The 14,751-nt window shown below is 38.3% G+C and overlaps 1 protein-coding gene across 3 annotated transcripts in view; it reads right to left on the reverse strand.

The window, feature by feature from the left end:
- NAV3 (neuron navigator 3) overlaps positions 1-14,751 on the reverse strand; it is a 273,171-nt gene that overhangs the window by 97,077 nt on the left and 161,343 nt on the right. For all 3 annotated transcript variants that reach the window (XM_051631165.1, XM_051631157.1, XM_051631149.1), the window contains exons 11-12: positions 14,312-14,695; positions 9,760-9,879 (exon numbers count right to left, since the gene is read on the reverse strand). In XM_051631165.1, the coding sequence (XP_051487125.1) occupies positions 9,760-9,879; positions 14,312-14,695 (504 nt within the window). The remainder of the gene's footprint in view (positions 1-9,759; positions 9,880-14,311; positions 14,696-14,751) is intronic.

Genomic DNA, 14,751 nt, shown 5'->3' on the forward strand with positions numbered 1-14,751 from the left:
ATTACATGTCCTCCAGTCACCCCAGACACAGAATACTCATTAAAGTCTGCCTACTTTGGTATTTCAATCTGGCAATAAATATATTATAGAAAGTTTTGGGCTTGATTTTTAAAAAATATGAAGATTAGTACAGCCTGCCTTTATTCCTCATATCTAGTTTCTAAAGTTCATGGTTTTGCTACTAAAACAGTGCACATTTCTATCTTGAATCAACAGATTTTTAGACAGTAAGCAGTGGCTGTCAATATTAATCTGTTCATTGATAAACAGTCAGAAGGTATGTAATAAATAACATTTTCTGTCTCTGTAGTTTGTTTTCCAGAAATTAGTTTAAATACTATTCATTTGAAATATCTTAATTTCACTTTTAAGTCTGTATACTGAGTGTCTGATCAAACATTGTTGGATATTATAAGCTTTAGCTTGTATCAGTAAGATTTATTTCTAGATTAAATACTTTGAGGAGTGACACCCTGTTCTCTTATTGTACTTTCCAGGGCAATGCAGTCATCTCCAACACTACACATGCTTTTAAGCTGCACTAAAGAAATTGTTGCTTTCGTGAATTTAATTTTTAATAGGGTTAGTAGCCATTTTACATTCTATTTTGCAGTATGAAATGGAACTAGAGCATAATCTGTCCAAAAGGAACATAAGAAGAAGTATAACACATTGGAAATTAAAGCTCAGTCACACAGGTAACAGAGAAAAAGCTTATTTGTTCAGGTAAATTCTAACTAAGCAATGCTATTGTTTTTATTTCATGTAAATAATGTATTTCAGAATATTGAACCCATTAAGCAGGTTTGAATAATAGCTATAGTATATCTTTCTGCACAAAACTTTTCCTGTAAAATGCATTGACAGTTCCACTCTCTAAGTTTACACATCTGATCCTGCTTAAACTGTTATGACAATCTTTTGTTTACAAAGGATGTCTTTGAAGACTTAATGTTTCAACAATTAGATACAGATGAGACTAGTGCTGTAACTTCAAAGGAAAACAAACTCCAGCCACATTACTGCACCAAACATTTCCCTGTGCTGAGCTGAGGTTGTCACAAGGGTCTCAGGAGGGGCAGGAAGCCTCCACCAACAGCACTCAAGATTAAGAGGGAGGATTGTCTTTTCCTCTCTCCATCAAAACGAAGACTCAGAGGTGACAGAGTTAAGATTTATAAGTAAAATGTTGACACAAGTAAACGCAGGGATTTTTTTGTCCAAGAGAAAGGTTAACACGTTGCACTTTATAACGAGCATCCTGCAGAGAGGGGGATTCTCTGCACTGGCTGGAAATTTTTCTGCCATGCTGAATCCTTCTTTCCCTCAATGCTCTCTCCCTTTGAACACTGCCTTTAGACAGCCTAGAGGGTTGAAAGTCCATTTCTTTTTCTGGAAAATAAAAGGCTCTCGTATTTTTCAACTTGAACAGCTTTAGATACATCCTTCCTTTAATTTTATCTAACCATAGATATGACCAGCTTTTGGCTGGATTCCTACTATCTTTTTTAGCTACTAATGATAAAGTTACCTTGCAGTGCAACTGCCGATCCCAAATGCATTGAACATCATTGCTTTCCTGCAGCCCCAGGACAGAGAGCAGAACTCTTTGCTCTAAGAGCAGCACATTGCAAGGGAAGGGGTCAAAACCTTGTAATTCTCTTTTCCGCCATGAGTAGCCCTACAGCTGTAGCTGCAAATGTGCACTTGCACCCTCAAGATGCTAAGCTTAATTTAAATTTATCCTTCCTTTCACCTACCTTTTTTGTCTATCTGCCAGTTAGGAGGAAGAGCAGGTGTACGGAACAGCAGCAAGCAGCTGTCATGGATGATCATTTTACCCCCTTCTCATTACCTCTGGTGGGTTCAAAAAAGTGTAGCATGGTGGAGCTCTCATTTTTTTTCCTGTATCATAATTTTAGAGGTCTGCTGAAACTGCTAAATCCAAATGTTCTATTAAGTGAGTTTATATCTAATACATTTCTGGACTTCTATTGCGTTTCAAATTAATTACTTTCTATGAATGTGTCAATTGGAACATTCTTATAATTCCTATGTTTTGTCTGCCAGGTGTGCATGGATATGCGTACAGAGAACTACCTGAATCTGACAAATACCTACTACAAAAACAGTACTTTAATAAATGACTAAAGTAAGAAACAAGAATATTTTATGCCACAAGTAAACAGGTCTCTTTGAGGCAATTTAGAACAAAAGACAACTTAGTGATCACAAGCTGCTGCATCTCCAATATTAAATTATCAAAATCAGTACTTTTATATCCTGTTTCATGAAGCACCTGTCTAAATTACACCATGTTTGTTAACGTTAGAACTGTAATCTCAATTTGACCTATTTTATTGCAAATTTCAATGTATTTTTTTTTCAATAGCCATGCAGGAGAATAAAATTACAACATTTTTTCCTCTAGTCATCAAACAAATCAAGACATTTTAAATAACTTTATATCTTTCTTGACTTCAAGACTCAAATATGTATCACACAGGAGGGTCATGTTCTTAAATTTTATATTTGAACCTGAGGCATTTTGGCTAATGATGTAAATCTTGCTTCTCACACTTTGTTCTACCACAAGGGAGGCAGTTCTTAATGTTTGCTAATGACAGTCAAGTACAGTAGTGGACCAAAATGATGCTGCTGCTGAAACTGTAAACTGCATCTTAGGTAGTTGTTCTTAAATACATTAGTGCTCTCTTCAGAAGTAGGTTACAACCTAAACCATGTGCATTTTTTATGACGGGAAGTAACAGCAATCTGTCAACATACAATAAAGTCCCGATTCACTTAAAATAATTTTTAAGCATTTAAACCAAACTTTGAGATAAGCAGAAATAAAGAATGCAAATAGACTGCATGACATTAATAGCTAGATTCACTTCATCTACTTTGAAAAAGTAAATCTGTGAGAATGTTAAATATCTCAGCTGTAAACAGCCAGCTTTCAGTTTAATGACTCTACAGCAAACTATATGCTCAGCTCACTTAGCATCGCATGAGAATGTAATTGGCTTCCATTCTTTGCAAAAACTTAAAAACTAATTTCCATTAATTCCTTTTTCATGTAAACTTAAATTAGTTGCAATTGTCCCTCCCTCTGTCACCTGACAAAAAATGTCATTCATTTCACATAATCACTTGCAGCTCCGTCTTGTTGTAAAGTAAACATCTGCCATGCACTGCTCTTGCCTTTTCTGAATGTCATTTCCTTATGTAAGCTGGGTGCAAAGAAATGTGTGTGCAGACATGATGCTGCAGGATCATGACAGTGTAACATATTAGCAACAGCATGCTAACAATGCAGTTTGTTTATGTAACTGATATTAATAAAGTATTTGAACCTAAAAACTCGCACAGATGTTAAGCGTTTCCACATTTTGGTTTGTGGTTCTATGTGAAATATATTTAAAGTAACTAAGGGAGAAGACAACCTTACAAAATTAGATCAAAGTCCAGTTGCTCTGCTTACTATATATTGTCCAAATCCTTGCTTTTGAAATCATGACCACAAAAAAGTCATACTCAATTCAAATAGCTTTTTTTTTCTAAATTAGTGGTGCTGAGCAAAATCATATTACTGAAAAAATTATTTTTTATTATGCCTTTGAAAATAAGGCATTTATCCTCAAAGGATCCTGAATACTTAACAACCCAATGAGCCAAAAAACTAGGAATGCTCCTTTTGACACAATCATTCTGCTCTTCATGCATGGGTACACAAACATATATGGTTTTTATGCTTAAATTTAGCATCCTGAGTTTGCAGGAACAATAAAAAGCAAGATACACATTGAAAGAGATACTTCCAACTAGTAACTTTCTCAACAGCCTAACAGATGCCAAAATGAGGAAAGATTTACACCAGAGATTATGAAGAAGCAGGATCATTTGAGAATAATAAAAGTAAATGGTGGGAAATGTTAACAGCAACAGCTGTGAAAAGAAATTACGGAAGATTAAAAGTACAGAACAGAGAAACAATAGTAAAACAGTTTAAAAATTAAATTGCTTCACAAGAGAGCTTCTTTAATTATGATTTCTGGAGATACTGGAGTAACAACTGCAAAAACAGTGAGCTATAGTTATTTATAATCATTTCAATATCCTAAGAATGTACTAATACTGTAAAATCACAGCCAAGAAAATTATAGCAGATCACACGACTGGATGAACCATGCTGACTGTAATGTCTACAATGACTGTTTCAGGTTGTGCTCAGAATAGCAATCACAGGCATCCTTAGAGGTGAAGGCAAGTGGAAGGGTATAGAATGCCTCCATACACAATTCAGTTGATTTGCAGCAAAAGTTAGTTTTGCCCAAGAAAGTCGTAGATGGCACAAGTACATATATATCTGTTTTATGTATTATTATATGTTTGTTAGTTAATATCATATCTATGGGATGAATATTTGTACGATTGCCATAGACACAGCGAAAATGTTGGGAGACAGAGGAAAGGGCAAAGGGCTGAATGTGTGCACACAGTGAATAGCACTAATACTGTGATATACAATTCTTCCACAGTAACACCTGCTCTGCCACCAGAATCACCAAACTGAACAGGTAATAGTTGCAACATGGCAGAACAGTGATCACATCAATACCAGACTTCAGGGACACATGGCAGAAAGCACAGTATTAGTGCAGTGGTGAAATATATATGCAGAAGCATCTGTGAAGCATCAGAAACACCTGGAGCTGTATTTGCCCAGAGAAGTTGTGGATGCCCCCCCTTGTAAGTGTTCAAGGACATACTGGATGGGGCTCTGAGCAATCTGGTCTACTGGGAGATGTGTCTGCCCATGGAAGGGGAGTTGGAACTAGATGGTCCTCAAGGTTCTATGATCTGGATAAAAAAGCAATAGGTAAAGTACTCCTGTCCACTGAGCAACACCCCAAAGGGTTAAATTCCAAATGACACCACCAATTTCAGTGTCCTGCCAAAACTTTATAGCATGAGAACAGGCATTGTATTTTATTAGGATTTGGAGTTACTGTTCATTATGTGTCTCAAGACTTTTCTGATACTACCAAACCTATGAAACAGCGCTCCCAACTCAATGCCCCTTTAAACTCTGGAAAAGTTCCTTTTCCAGAAGTACAATATTTCAACTCAAGGCTCATCTACTCAGACAAACACCAGAAAAAGATTTATAGTCATTCATGCAGGAAGTTAGTTAATAAACTAGGGGGAAATCTGGAATTATTTTATTATAATTATAATTAATAATGTATTATGGTGATTATGGTTTGGCTGAGAACAAACAGGCCAGCCTGAGCTAGTCTGAGATAACTGCCAAATCTTCTGCATATGTGACAGATGGTGGAAGCATTTTAAAGACTCCCTGTGCACAAGAACTCTGTGTAACGGGGGCTCAGATTCAAGGCAACAGCAAAGTAGCTGAAGCAGGTCATGGTAAAAGCACACTAAGCAGCTTACGCTATCTTTAAAGCTTTGGGCTTCAATCAAAGAAAAGGTTAAAAAATAATAAAAAAACAGTTCATTCATGAGATGTAAGGGGAAAGTGGTTGCACAACTTACGTTGACTGTTGATTGATGAAAGTGAAGGAAACTGTGGATTTTGATAGATTGCACTAAATTCAGCAGGTATAGGGGGTGGCAGGGCAATGGCTGAACTCGATGGAGCTATAACCCCTTCTAAACAGGCTTGTTAAAACTTTCATAACAGTTTTTATGGACAACATAGGGTGGTTTGAAATAATTGCAACTTACTTTTCAATAAACCTTGTTCTTCCCAAGAACATCATTCATTTTTTGTGCTTACATCTAATCTCTTTTGGCTCATCTAACTCTGAAAAGGGTTTTGAACTCCAAGAATGTTCCTCAAATACTCCCTTCTAAGAGTCCCAGAGGACAAATGCTCGAATGTAGTGGAGGGAGACAGAACAATAAATGAAAAGTAATACCATACCGCTGAGCACTCCCCTAACCACATCCCAAGTTACAACTGCTACAGAGCATCCATCTTCCTCTTTAACTAATTTCATAAGAAAGGTAGATTTCAAGGAACAGGCATTTATAGACCCCCAAAAAGTCCACATTTGAAAAAAAAAAAAAAAATCAAAAGAAGACTGATTCAACCACTGACATCTGATACTGCCTATGACCCTTCAACTTTTCACTGAACCATTACAATGCTTTCCCTAGAAAATGCACATATGCTGGGTTCCTTTCTAGACCAATATGCTTTCCAAAGCAGTACGCAAGCAACATTTAAGCCCTGGCTTATGTTGTACTCATGTATTTAACTTTTTATGAAGTTGTTCAGAGAGCAATTTAAAATTATAATTATTTGGTTGAGCTGTCTCAGGCTAGGTTTCCACATGGAGATCCTTCAACCCTTTGCTTTTTGGCAAGAAGTGGAGATGCAGGTGCTGTCTAAAACCAATTTAGAGTGGAATCAAACTGGGGACCTGATTATCTTTTTACACCAGTTCCGTGCTCTTAATTTCCATTATTTATTCCTGATTTATCCATGAAATGAGAATCAGTCTGAAAGTACATATTTGCCAGCAATAGCATTACCCTCAGAGATACCATCAACCCACATATCTGAAGAATATTGCACTGTCAGCTCACAAAGAGAAAACATTTTAAAATATAAGCAGAAGCTGTAATTTAGGTTGTTAGAGAAAACCAAAGTTAAATTTTCATTAAGAACATGGGGATGCTATCAGCAAAAGTTGCTGGCTCTAGTGATGGACAGAATACAGAAACTTCTTCCCTGCCTGCTAATGTAAATCAGATATTTGCAGCATATAATTTATTTTCTGTCTGCACAGAAATGCCAGCAGAGTCCTTTACAGCAAAAAGGCCAGGGCAAATCATGCCAATTATGAAAAAGGCTTATACTAATGATACCATAGAGAAAATGCCTATGTCCTTCACATATCTACTAGGATGACAGAGAGAAGAATAATCCTCTTGCATGGAAGTTCATCATACCAGTGGCAAGGCATTACTTGAAGTTCTTACACAAATCCTTTTTTTTTTTTCTCAGAGTAGAAAAAATAAGATATGTGAGATAAGATGAAATTTCAGATACTCACACTGTTGGGAAGGACTAAAACCTATCCTGCCAAACAAATGGAAAGTTTCAGTAATCTCTGTATTGCTTTTTCAACCTGATTTCATATAATAAATTTGAGACATATTGTTGAAGATCAGCACAAACCATTTTTTGTGTATGTTTGGCCTAGTACAGGTTTTTTTAGGTCCATTTTGGCAAGCATGTTTTGGGTTTTTTTAATCATCAGAACTCACAAAAAATTTCTTTCTGCTTCCTAGACACCTTCCTGCATCTTCAAGGAATAGTATACCCTTATCAATAAATCCCTCTCTGTGTCAAAAAAGCACAATTAGGGTGGTAAATGTCAAGCATTGAAAGGTCAGGAATTTCCATAATTGTCTGGACAACAATAATTTAAACCCCTTATGCATAAGCATTATGATAAAGCTTTTAATTACATAATAGCATATAGTATGTTCCATTACAACCTGTTCAGTGGTTTAGAAGCGAATAGGAGTCCAGCTTTCATTCTTTGTGTCATTACATACTAAATCCTACTTCACTTCTGTAGGCTTTAAGCTCAAAAATTACTTTGGGTCTTGCTCATGCAGTTTGCTAATGTCAAGAGCAGGTTGCAAATGCAAAGTGAAGATGGAATATATCAAGATTTCAGTGACTGTGATAAAATAAATCTTCCCAGGATACACATGAACTTCATTCTTTTAGATGCCTTGTATCTTGCATAAAATTGGTCAGCTTTTCACTCAAGACCAAAAATAATTTCCTGACAAGTTTGATGTCCCTGCTCCACAACCTGGCGAGCAATAGAATTACAGATCAAAGATAGAGAAACAGCAGAGTAGTTTTTAGCACAACATTTTTAGACTGTCTGACAAAGTTGAATAGAAAAAAAACAAAACAGATTTATGTACCGGGAAATGCTGGGCAATCTTATTTATTGAGAAGAGATAACAATCTCCTTGTGATTTCACATGCAGAAGATGTCTGTACCTGCACACTGAATAGAAAAAAACTAACGCTTACATGACTAAATAGAACTTCAAAGCAAAACAAACACAAAGTGTGGGAGAGGCACATAGAGCTTGAAGAATACGAAGAAAATATTAAAAATCCCTTTGTTTTGACCTTTTTCTTTTTTTTTTTTTTTTCCGGGAAAATGTGCATGGTTTGAAACCTGGGTGTGAATATTGCATGGTGGGAAAAGCTTTAATAATTTCTCTACCAAGTGAATAAAAAGATACAGACATACAATGTGGGGGCTAGCGACTTTCTCTCTCTTTAATTACAAGACTCCCAGACTCTGAATTTTCCACCCTCTCTCCCACTTTAAGCTAAAGGTTCTTTTTCTCACATACAGAGCTCCAGAAAAGTCCCTCCTGCCCACATCTCATTTCTCTTTTCTCCTTCTGTTACTGCCTGACTTCTATCCAAACTATTTGCTTTAACGCCTACTGTACATTTTCTCTGGTCTTTGCATCACGTCAGTGCTCGTGTTCCAAAGAACTCAGCTGTGTTCATTTGAATTGTTATTTAAAATAGGCTTTTTCTGCAAGGTCAACAAATGCTAATCTCTCAGCTAAAGCAACCTTCTTTTTTAAGTAACTTGTTCACTGAAGGAAAATTATTTTCCTTACTCTGATGCACTGCATCCACTGTTTGACTAATGCAGACTATCCCTGACTTGTGTCACAGACATACTTTCACCCCAAACCTGTGAAAAGTAAAAATTATGTAATACCTACATTAACATACTAGAATGTCTTCACCTAATTTGCTGGGTTTGTAAAATCAGAGCCACTCTGTGATTTTTTTCTCCCTTCCAGATTAAAGACTTTTTTTTTTTTTTTTGTAAGAAAAACCTTGATTTTAAAAAGACAAGACTGAAATCAACCCCCTCAAGCTGAACACTGCCAAATTTCACAGCTGCTCCTTATCTCTCTGATGGTCTGACCAAAACCTCAGAGGTAACAGCTCTAAGTTCTGTAAAAGCTGGGTTAGGAATTTCTATTTTTCAGACATGGATAGAAGCCACCAATATGAATCTACTTTAAGCTCAAGGAAAAGAAACAGAAAATGTATGCCTGATCTGCAGAAGTACTAGCAGGAGGGTGTTTTTATGTGCATGCCCATATATACACGTGTAAGGGCAGGAGAGAGGTTGTTTTTTCACACTGCATAGACAATGGGACAGAACCTCACTCCCTACTTCTCACTTCCCACAGCTCATGGGTCCTGCCTTCTTCTGACACCCACAGAGGGCAACACAGGTGGAAAAGATCAGGGCTCTGGTTCCAGTCAACTCCAAATTGCTTGTTCTGACTCACTTCATCAGGCACACAGAAGCTCTCTGCTGCCAATAGACTATGTGCGTTCTCCCTACACCCATCATTTGACAAGATGACCTGTAAATATAATGTCTCTTTTCAAAGATTCAAGTTGGAAAGTAAAGTCTGGCGTTCTTATTATTTTCTCTTACATCTTCAACAACTGTTTCTAAGTCCCCTTTTCATTGGACAAATTTGCTTTTTCCCCAGTCTTTGTGGTATTTGTTGAATTGTGTGCTCAGAAACCTAGCAGTCTCAGAAGCTTGCTTTCTCCTGCTATTCATTGTGAACAAAAGCGTGATATATTAGCAGATGTGAAGGATGAAAAATACCTGTAAAGTTCAAATAGCAAAGCACTGTTACCTGTCTGCATCCACAGTCACATCGTGAACCCCTCTTTGGATGACGTCTCGAGAGGCAGCTAGGTCTGGTATTCGGTTCAAACTTCTTGTATATAGGTTGAGTCCTCCATCTGTCATGTACCTGAAAATAAATGTGTGGTCAGTCAGTGCAAAATGCAGCCATCTTTCAAACATGTTTCACTCTAAAGTTAATGGACTGTGGAATTAAAATGTTTGAGGTACTGGCTGTCCAATTAATTGGTAGACGTACTAAACATTCCCACCTTGTGTGCCCAATGCAGGGAGATCAGATAGATGCCTGCTTTCTAGGAGCATTTGTCTTTTTCTCTGATGGCTTAAAGGCCAACCTGTTTTATTAAAATGCATTTAAATCAAAACCCTCAAGTAGCTTAAAAAATGTTAAGTACATTTTAAGCCCTGTAGTTTTGTCAAATAACAGCACAAGATACAAGAAGAACAACTCTAGTTATAAAGGAAAAGAAAAGGAGAAAAAAAAACAGTAACATCCATTTAAATGGGAACAGAAGCTGGAATGCAAATCTGAAGTCTCTGCTTGGATGCAATCGTTCAGATATGAAAGAGTTACCCACTACAGCCCTTACAATGACATTTAAGAATCTGTTTCTATCTGTTTTCCTTTAGCTTGATTCCTACCACTTCAGATTATAATGAATGACTAATGAATTGAACAGAGAGTCTAGTGCTGCTTACTTACTAGCAAACCATTAGAAGTTTCTGAATTTCAAGCATCAGTGAAAATTTCTGGCATGCATACCTACAGTTTAGTATCTTTACAAGAAGTCTTGGTGCTTGTAACTGAGCAGTACCACAAGCCTGTCCTACTCTCAAAACCTGTCCATTATTTTCTCAAAAGACCTTTCATTAAACTCTTTTCCCTCTCAGGCTTTTGTGTTTTTTTTCATTTTTCTTTTTTTAGTTTTTGGTAACCTTAGTGTAGTAACCTAGTAGAGTTTTCACAATTCTTATTTTTTTTTTAAGGACTAGGCACATGTATGATACTTAACATAGAAGTATACATACACAGAAAAAAAACAACTGGTATGCCTCAGTGAATGGGAAGTAAATTTTACAGGCTTATGGAAATAAGTGTAGTCCTGATGCCAGGATGATGGCTAAAATGTTCTACCATAGTTTACTCACTATGCAAATAATCTTTAACACAGGTTCTCCCTAAGCCATGAAATGGTGCCACTCAAATCCATCTTTCAGTCAAAGCGTGTGTCCAAGTACACAAATATTAAATTTTAATACTCTACACAGACTCTCAGGCACAAGCCAAGGCACACACGCACAGTGCTGATGCTCCAGATGTTCTGCTGGCCCTCTCCCTGCAGTTCCTTCTGAGAGCTGCTTTAATTGAAATTAACTGTCCCAGAGACCATGGAGCTAATCCAGCAGCCCAGGAGCTGCTCCCATCCCTGCATGGTGGGCAAGCTGGTGCAGGTTTAGAGAGCAAACCTGTGGCAGTGTAGTCCTGTGCAACAGCTACAGCTGGAATCAGCATCTCATCCTGAGTGGAAATCTGGAGGAAGCTAATTTCAGGCACATTCAAACATGAAGGGCTGGTTCATTTATTTTTAACTAAACTTTAAGACATTTTATGCACTGGTAAGATTTGGCCTGCAGTTCAGCAAAAGATTTCAGAAACCCTGGTATCTGGAGTCTGCAGAAGGTAACTTCAAATTTGTTTTCAGAGGTAAACTAAGAGTCATGCTCACACACTAGATTTATCCCTTTATTAAAGACAAAAATTAGACTTTTTGACAGATTCTTTAGCTTGGGAAGAATTATGCAAAAGATTCTAAGGCTTCAGAATTGCATGTTAAATTTAGCTGTGGTTTAAATGAAATCCAGTCTGTATGGATTTTTTCCTCTACATGTAAGAAGGCCCATATGGAGAGTCTCCACAAGTGCAACAGGCTTTCCTCACACTAATTTCCAATTACTGCCGCATTCCTGTCCCCAAGTGCTTAAAGTAATTAAACTGAAAATGGAAGAGGCATAAAGGAGATAAGACTTTACATGCCTCAATGAATTCTGAATTTTCAGACCTTATTAACTTGTTTTTAACATTTTGTGCACCGAAAAATGTTAACTGAGCACATTGCAACTTACTGTCTGTTGAGTCATCCTTATTACAGATGCAAAGAAAGTCACAGAAGATGACTATATTAATTCTTTAATGTGATAAGCTAATTAATACAACTCGTCAAGCACTGCAAAAGATTCTCCTATATATTTTTTTCAATTTTTTAAAATAAACCTATGCATGAATCAAAAGCAGCATTTATATTTCCTTTATGATTAAAGGTCTTCAGACATTAAAGTATTGCATTTTCCATATGTCTTTTCTCTATTCTAGCACACATGAATATGGTTTCCTACTTGACAGCCACTAATGCTGCGTTGTGGACAACCTTGTCAGAGGTGCTCCACTCATGGGTCACTGAGACAGTGCACCAGGGAGATACAGGAATTTCCTTTATTTATAAGTAGGCTTTTTCTAGAGATCTATCTTTGGATGGTGCTTGAGGTAAGACACTACTCTAAAGAAGCCTTTGATCACTGACTTACTTTTTCCCTTAGGAATGTATCATATCCAATTTCATCAGCCACCATTCTCTAATCATAGCTATACTTCAAATGAAAAGATTAGATTGACAGCACAAGTCCTAAATTTATACAGAGTGGAGTAGTGTGGTGTGATGTGGCCATGTACTCTATGGAACTTCTACTGAACCCAATGTTACCTCAGCCACCAAGCAGCCTTGAGATGCCAACAATAGTACCAAACAGTAATCTAAATATGAGTAAAAAGTAACATGTCTTTTTATTATTTTTATTTTTTTAAATATGTTTTAGGAGTTCTAGCATACATAGGAGTGAAGCGATTTATGTTTATAAGATGGATATAAGAATTGTTAAATAGTAATTTGAAACACAGGCAATGCAGTAACCCAAAGTCAATCAACTGATTAAGCAAACAAACAAAAAAACAACATAAAAAACCCCTTGTCATTCTTCCTCCAGCGTATGCTAAGAGAGTGACTGATCTGGGACCGGTGTTGTTCAATATCTTCATCAACGACCTGGATGAGGGCACAGAATGTACCCTCAGCAAGTTTGCTGATGACACCAAGCTGGGAGGAGTGGCTGACACACCAGAAGGCTGTGCTGCCATTCAGAGGGACTTAGACAGGCTGGAGACTTGGGCGGGGAAAAACCTGATGAAGTTTAACAAGAGCAAGTGTAGAGTTTTGCATTTGGGGAAGAAAAACGCCATGCACCAGTACAGGTTGGGGGCTGACCTGCTGGAGAGCAGTGTAGGTGAAAGGGACCTGGGGGTCATGGTAGACAGGAGGATGACCATGAGCCAGCAATGTGCCCTTGTGGCTAAGAAGGCCAATGGCATCCTGGGGTGTATTAGAAAGGGTGTGGTTAGTAGGTCAAGAGAGGTTCTCCTCCCCCTCTATTCTGCATTGGTGAGGCCACATCTGGAATATTGTGTCCAGTTCTGGGCCCCTCAGTTCAAGAAGGACAGGGAAGTGCTTGAAAGAGTCCAGCGCAGAGCCACAAGGATGATTAAGGGAGTGGAACATCTCCCTTATGAGGAAAGGCTGAGGGAGCTGGGTCTCTTTAGTTTGGAGAAAAGGAGACTGAGGGGGGACCTCATCAATGTTTACAAATATGTAAAGGGTGAGTGTCAAGACGATGGAGTTAAGCTTTTTTCAGTGATGACCAGTGATAGGACAAGGAGTAATGGATACAAGTTGGAGCATAGGAGGTTTAAGATGAATATCAGGAAAAATTTTTTTACTGTAAGAGTGACAGAGCACTGGAACAGGCTGCCCAGAGAGGTTGTGGAGTCTCCTTCGCTGGAGACATTCAAAACCCGCCTGGACGCCTTCCTGTGTGATGTACTCTAGGTGACCCTGCTCTGGCAGGGGGGTTGGACTAGATGATCTTTCGAGGTCCCTTCCAACCCCTAGGATTCTATGATTCTATGATTCTATGATTCTGTTCTATGAAAAGATATTCCTGCAGCTCAGGCGATATGTACAGCTGAACTGGAGTAAAGGCCTATCACACAGACTCTACTAGACAACGTCTGAAGTGGAAACAGCAGGTGAGGCCTGTTAGCAATGTTTTATCATCACCTGCATCCAATATCATCTCTACCGTCTCAGATAAAACACAAAAATACTGAAAGAAGACCCATCCCAGGGCAAGTAATGCAAGACACTGGCTTACCAGCTAACCAGAAATTGCAGCAAGTAATATGAAGTACCCTTGCTCTTCTCAAAGTTCATTGCAAAGTCATGTTGATGTCAAAGGATAACAACTGAATTTGAAGGCAGGTGAGAATACCACTGGCAGCTTAGGAGCTTTTTTTTTTGTTGGCTTTTTTAGTATTTATAGTTTTAATGTAGCACCATAACACAACTTCCATTCATGTGCCAGAATTTGTTAGAAAAGTCCTATCAAACCTGCCAATTATGCATTAGTCCAAATGGGGAAAAAGTGCTACTTACCCACTGTTGATGTCATCAGTTCGGAGGCTCTTCCCAAGAATGTCCCCATCGCTCATGTAGCCACCAACGTCAACTTCAGAGGACAGGTCCAAATCGCCGCTTCCCTTCTCGCTCATGTCGATCTGTGAGATATTTCCCAGGCGAGAGACAGCTGCCCGGCGAAGAGGGGTGGTGTACATGAACCGAGAGGGGTCTGTGTGTATGAAGCGACTCGTGCTGCTGCGAGGATAACCCGTGCCCAGGGATGGGGCATCTCCTGCCTGCAGCCGGGGACTGGCCTGCCCTAGCCTCCAAGTTACTGGGGTGGACCGGCTTGTCAAGCTTGGTATGCTTCTCCCATTCACCTCAGTGGTCACAGTGCTGTCAAAAGTTGTCTCCAATGTGCTGCCAAACAAAATGGAGAAGTGAGTGAACTGTGCTTTTTCTGTTCCTGAGAAACA

Source organism: Apus apus, chromosome 1 (genome assembly GCF_020740795.1).
Source record: "Apus apus isolate bApuApu2 chromosome 1, bApuApu2.pri.cur, whole genome shotgun sequence".
Classification (NCBI taxonomy): Eukaryota; Metazoa; Chordata; class Aves; order Apodiformes; family Apodidae; genus Apus; species Apus apus.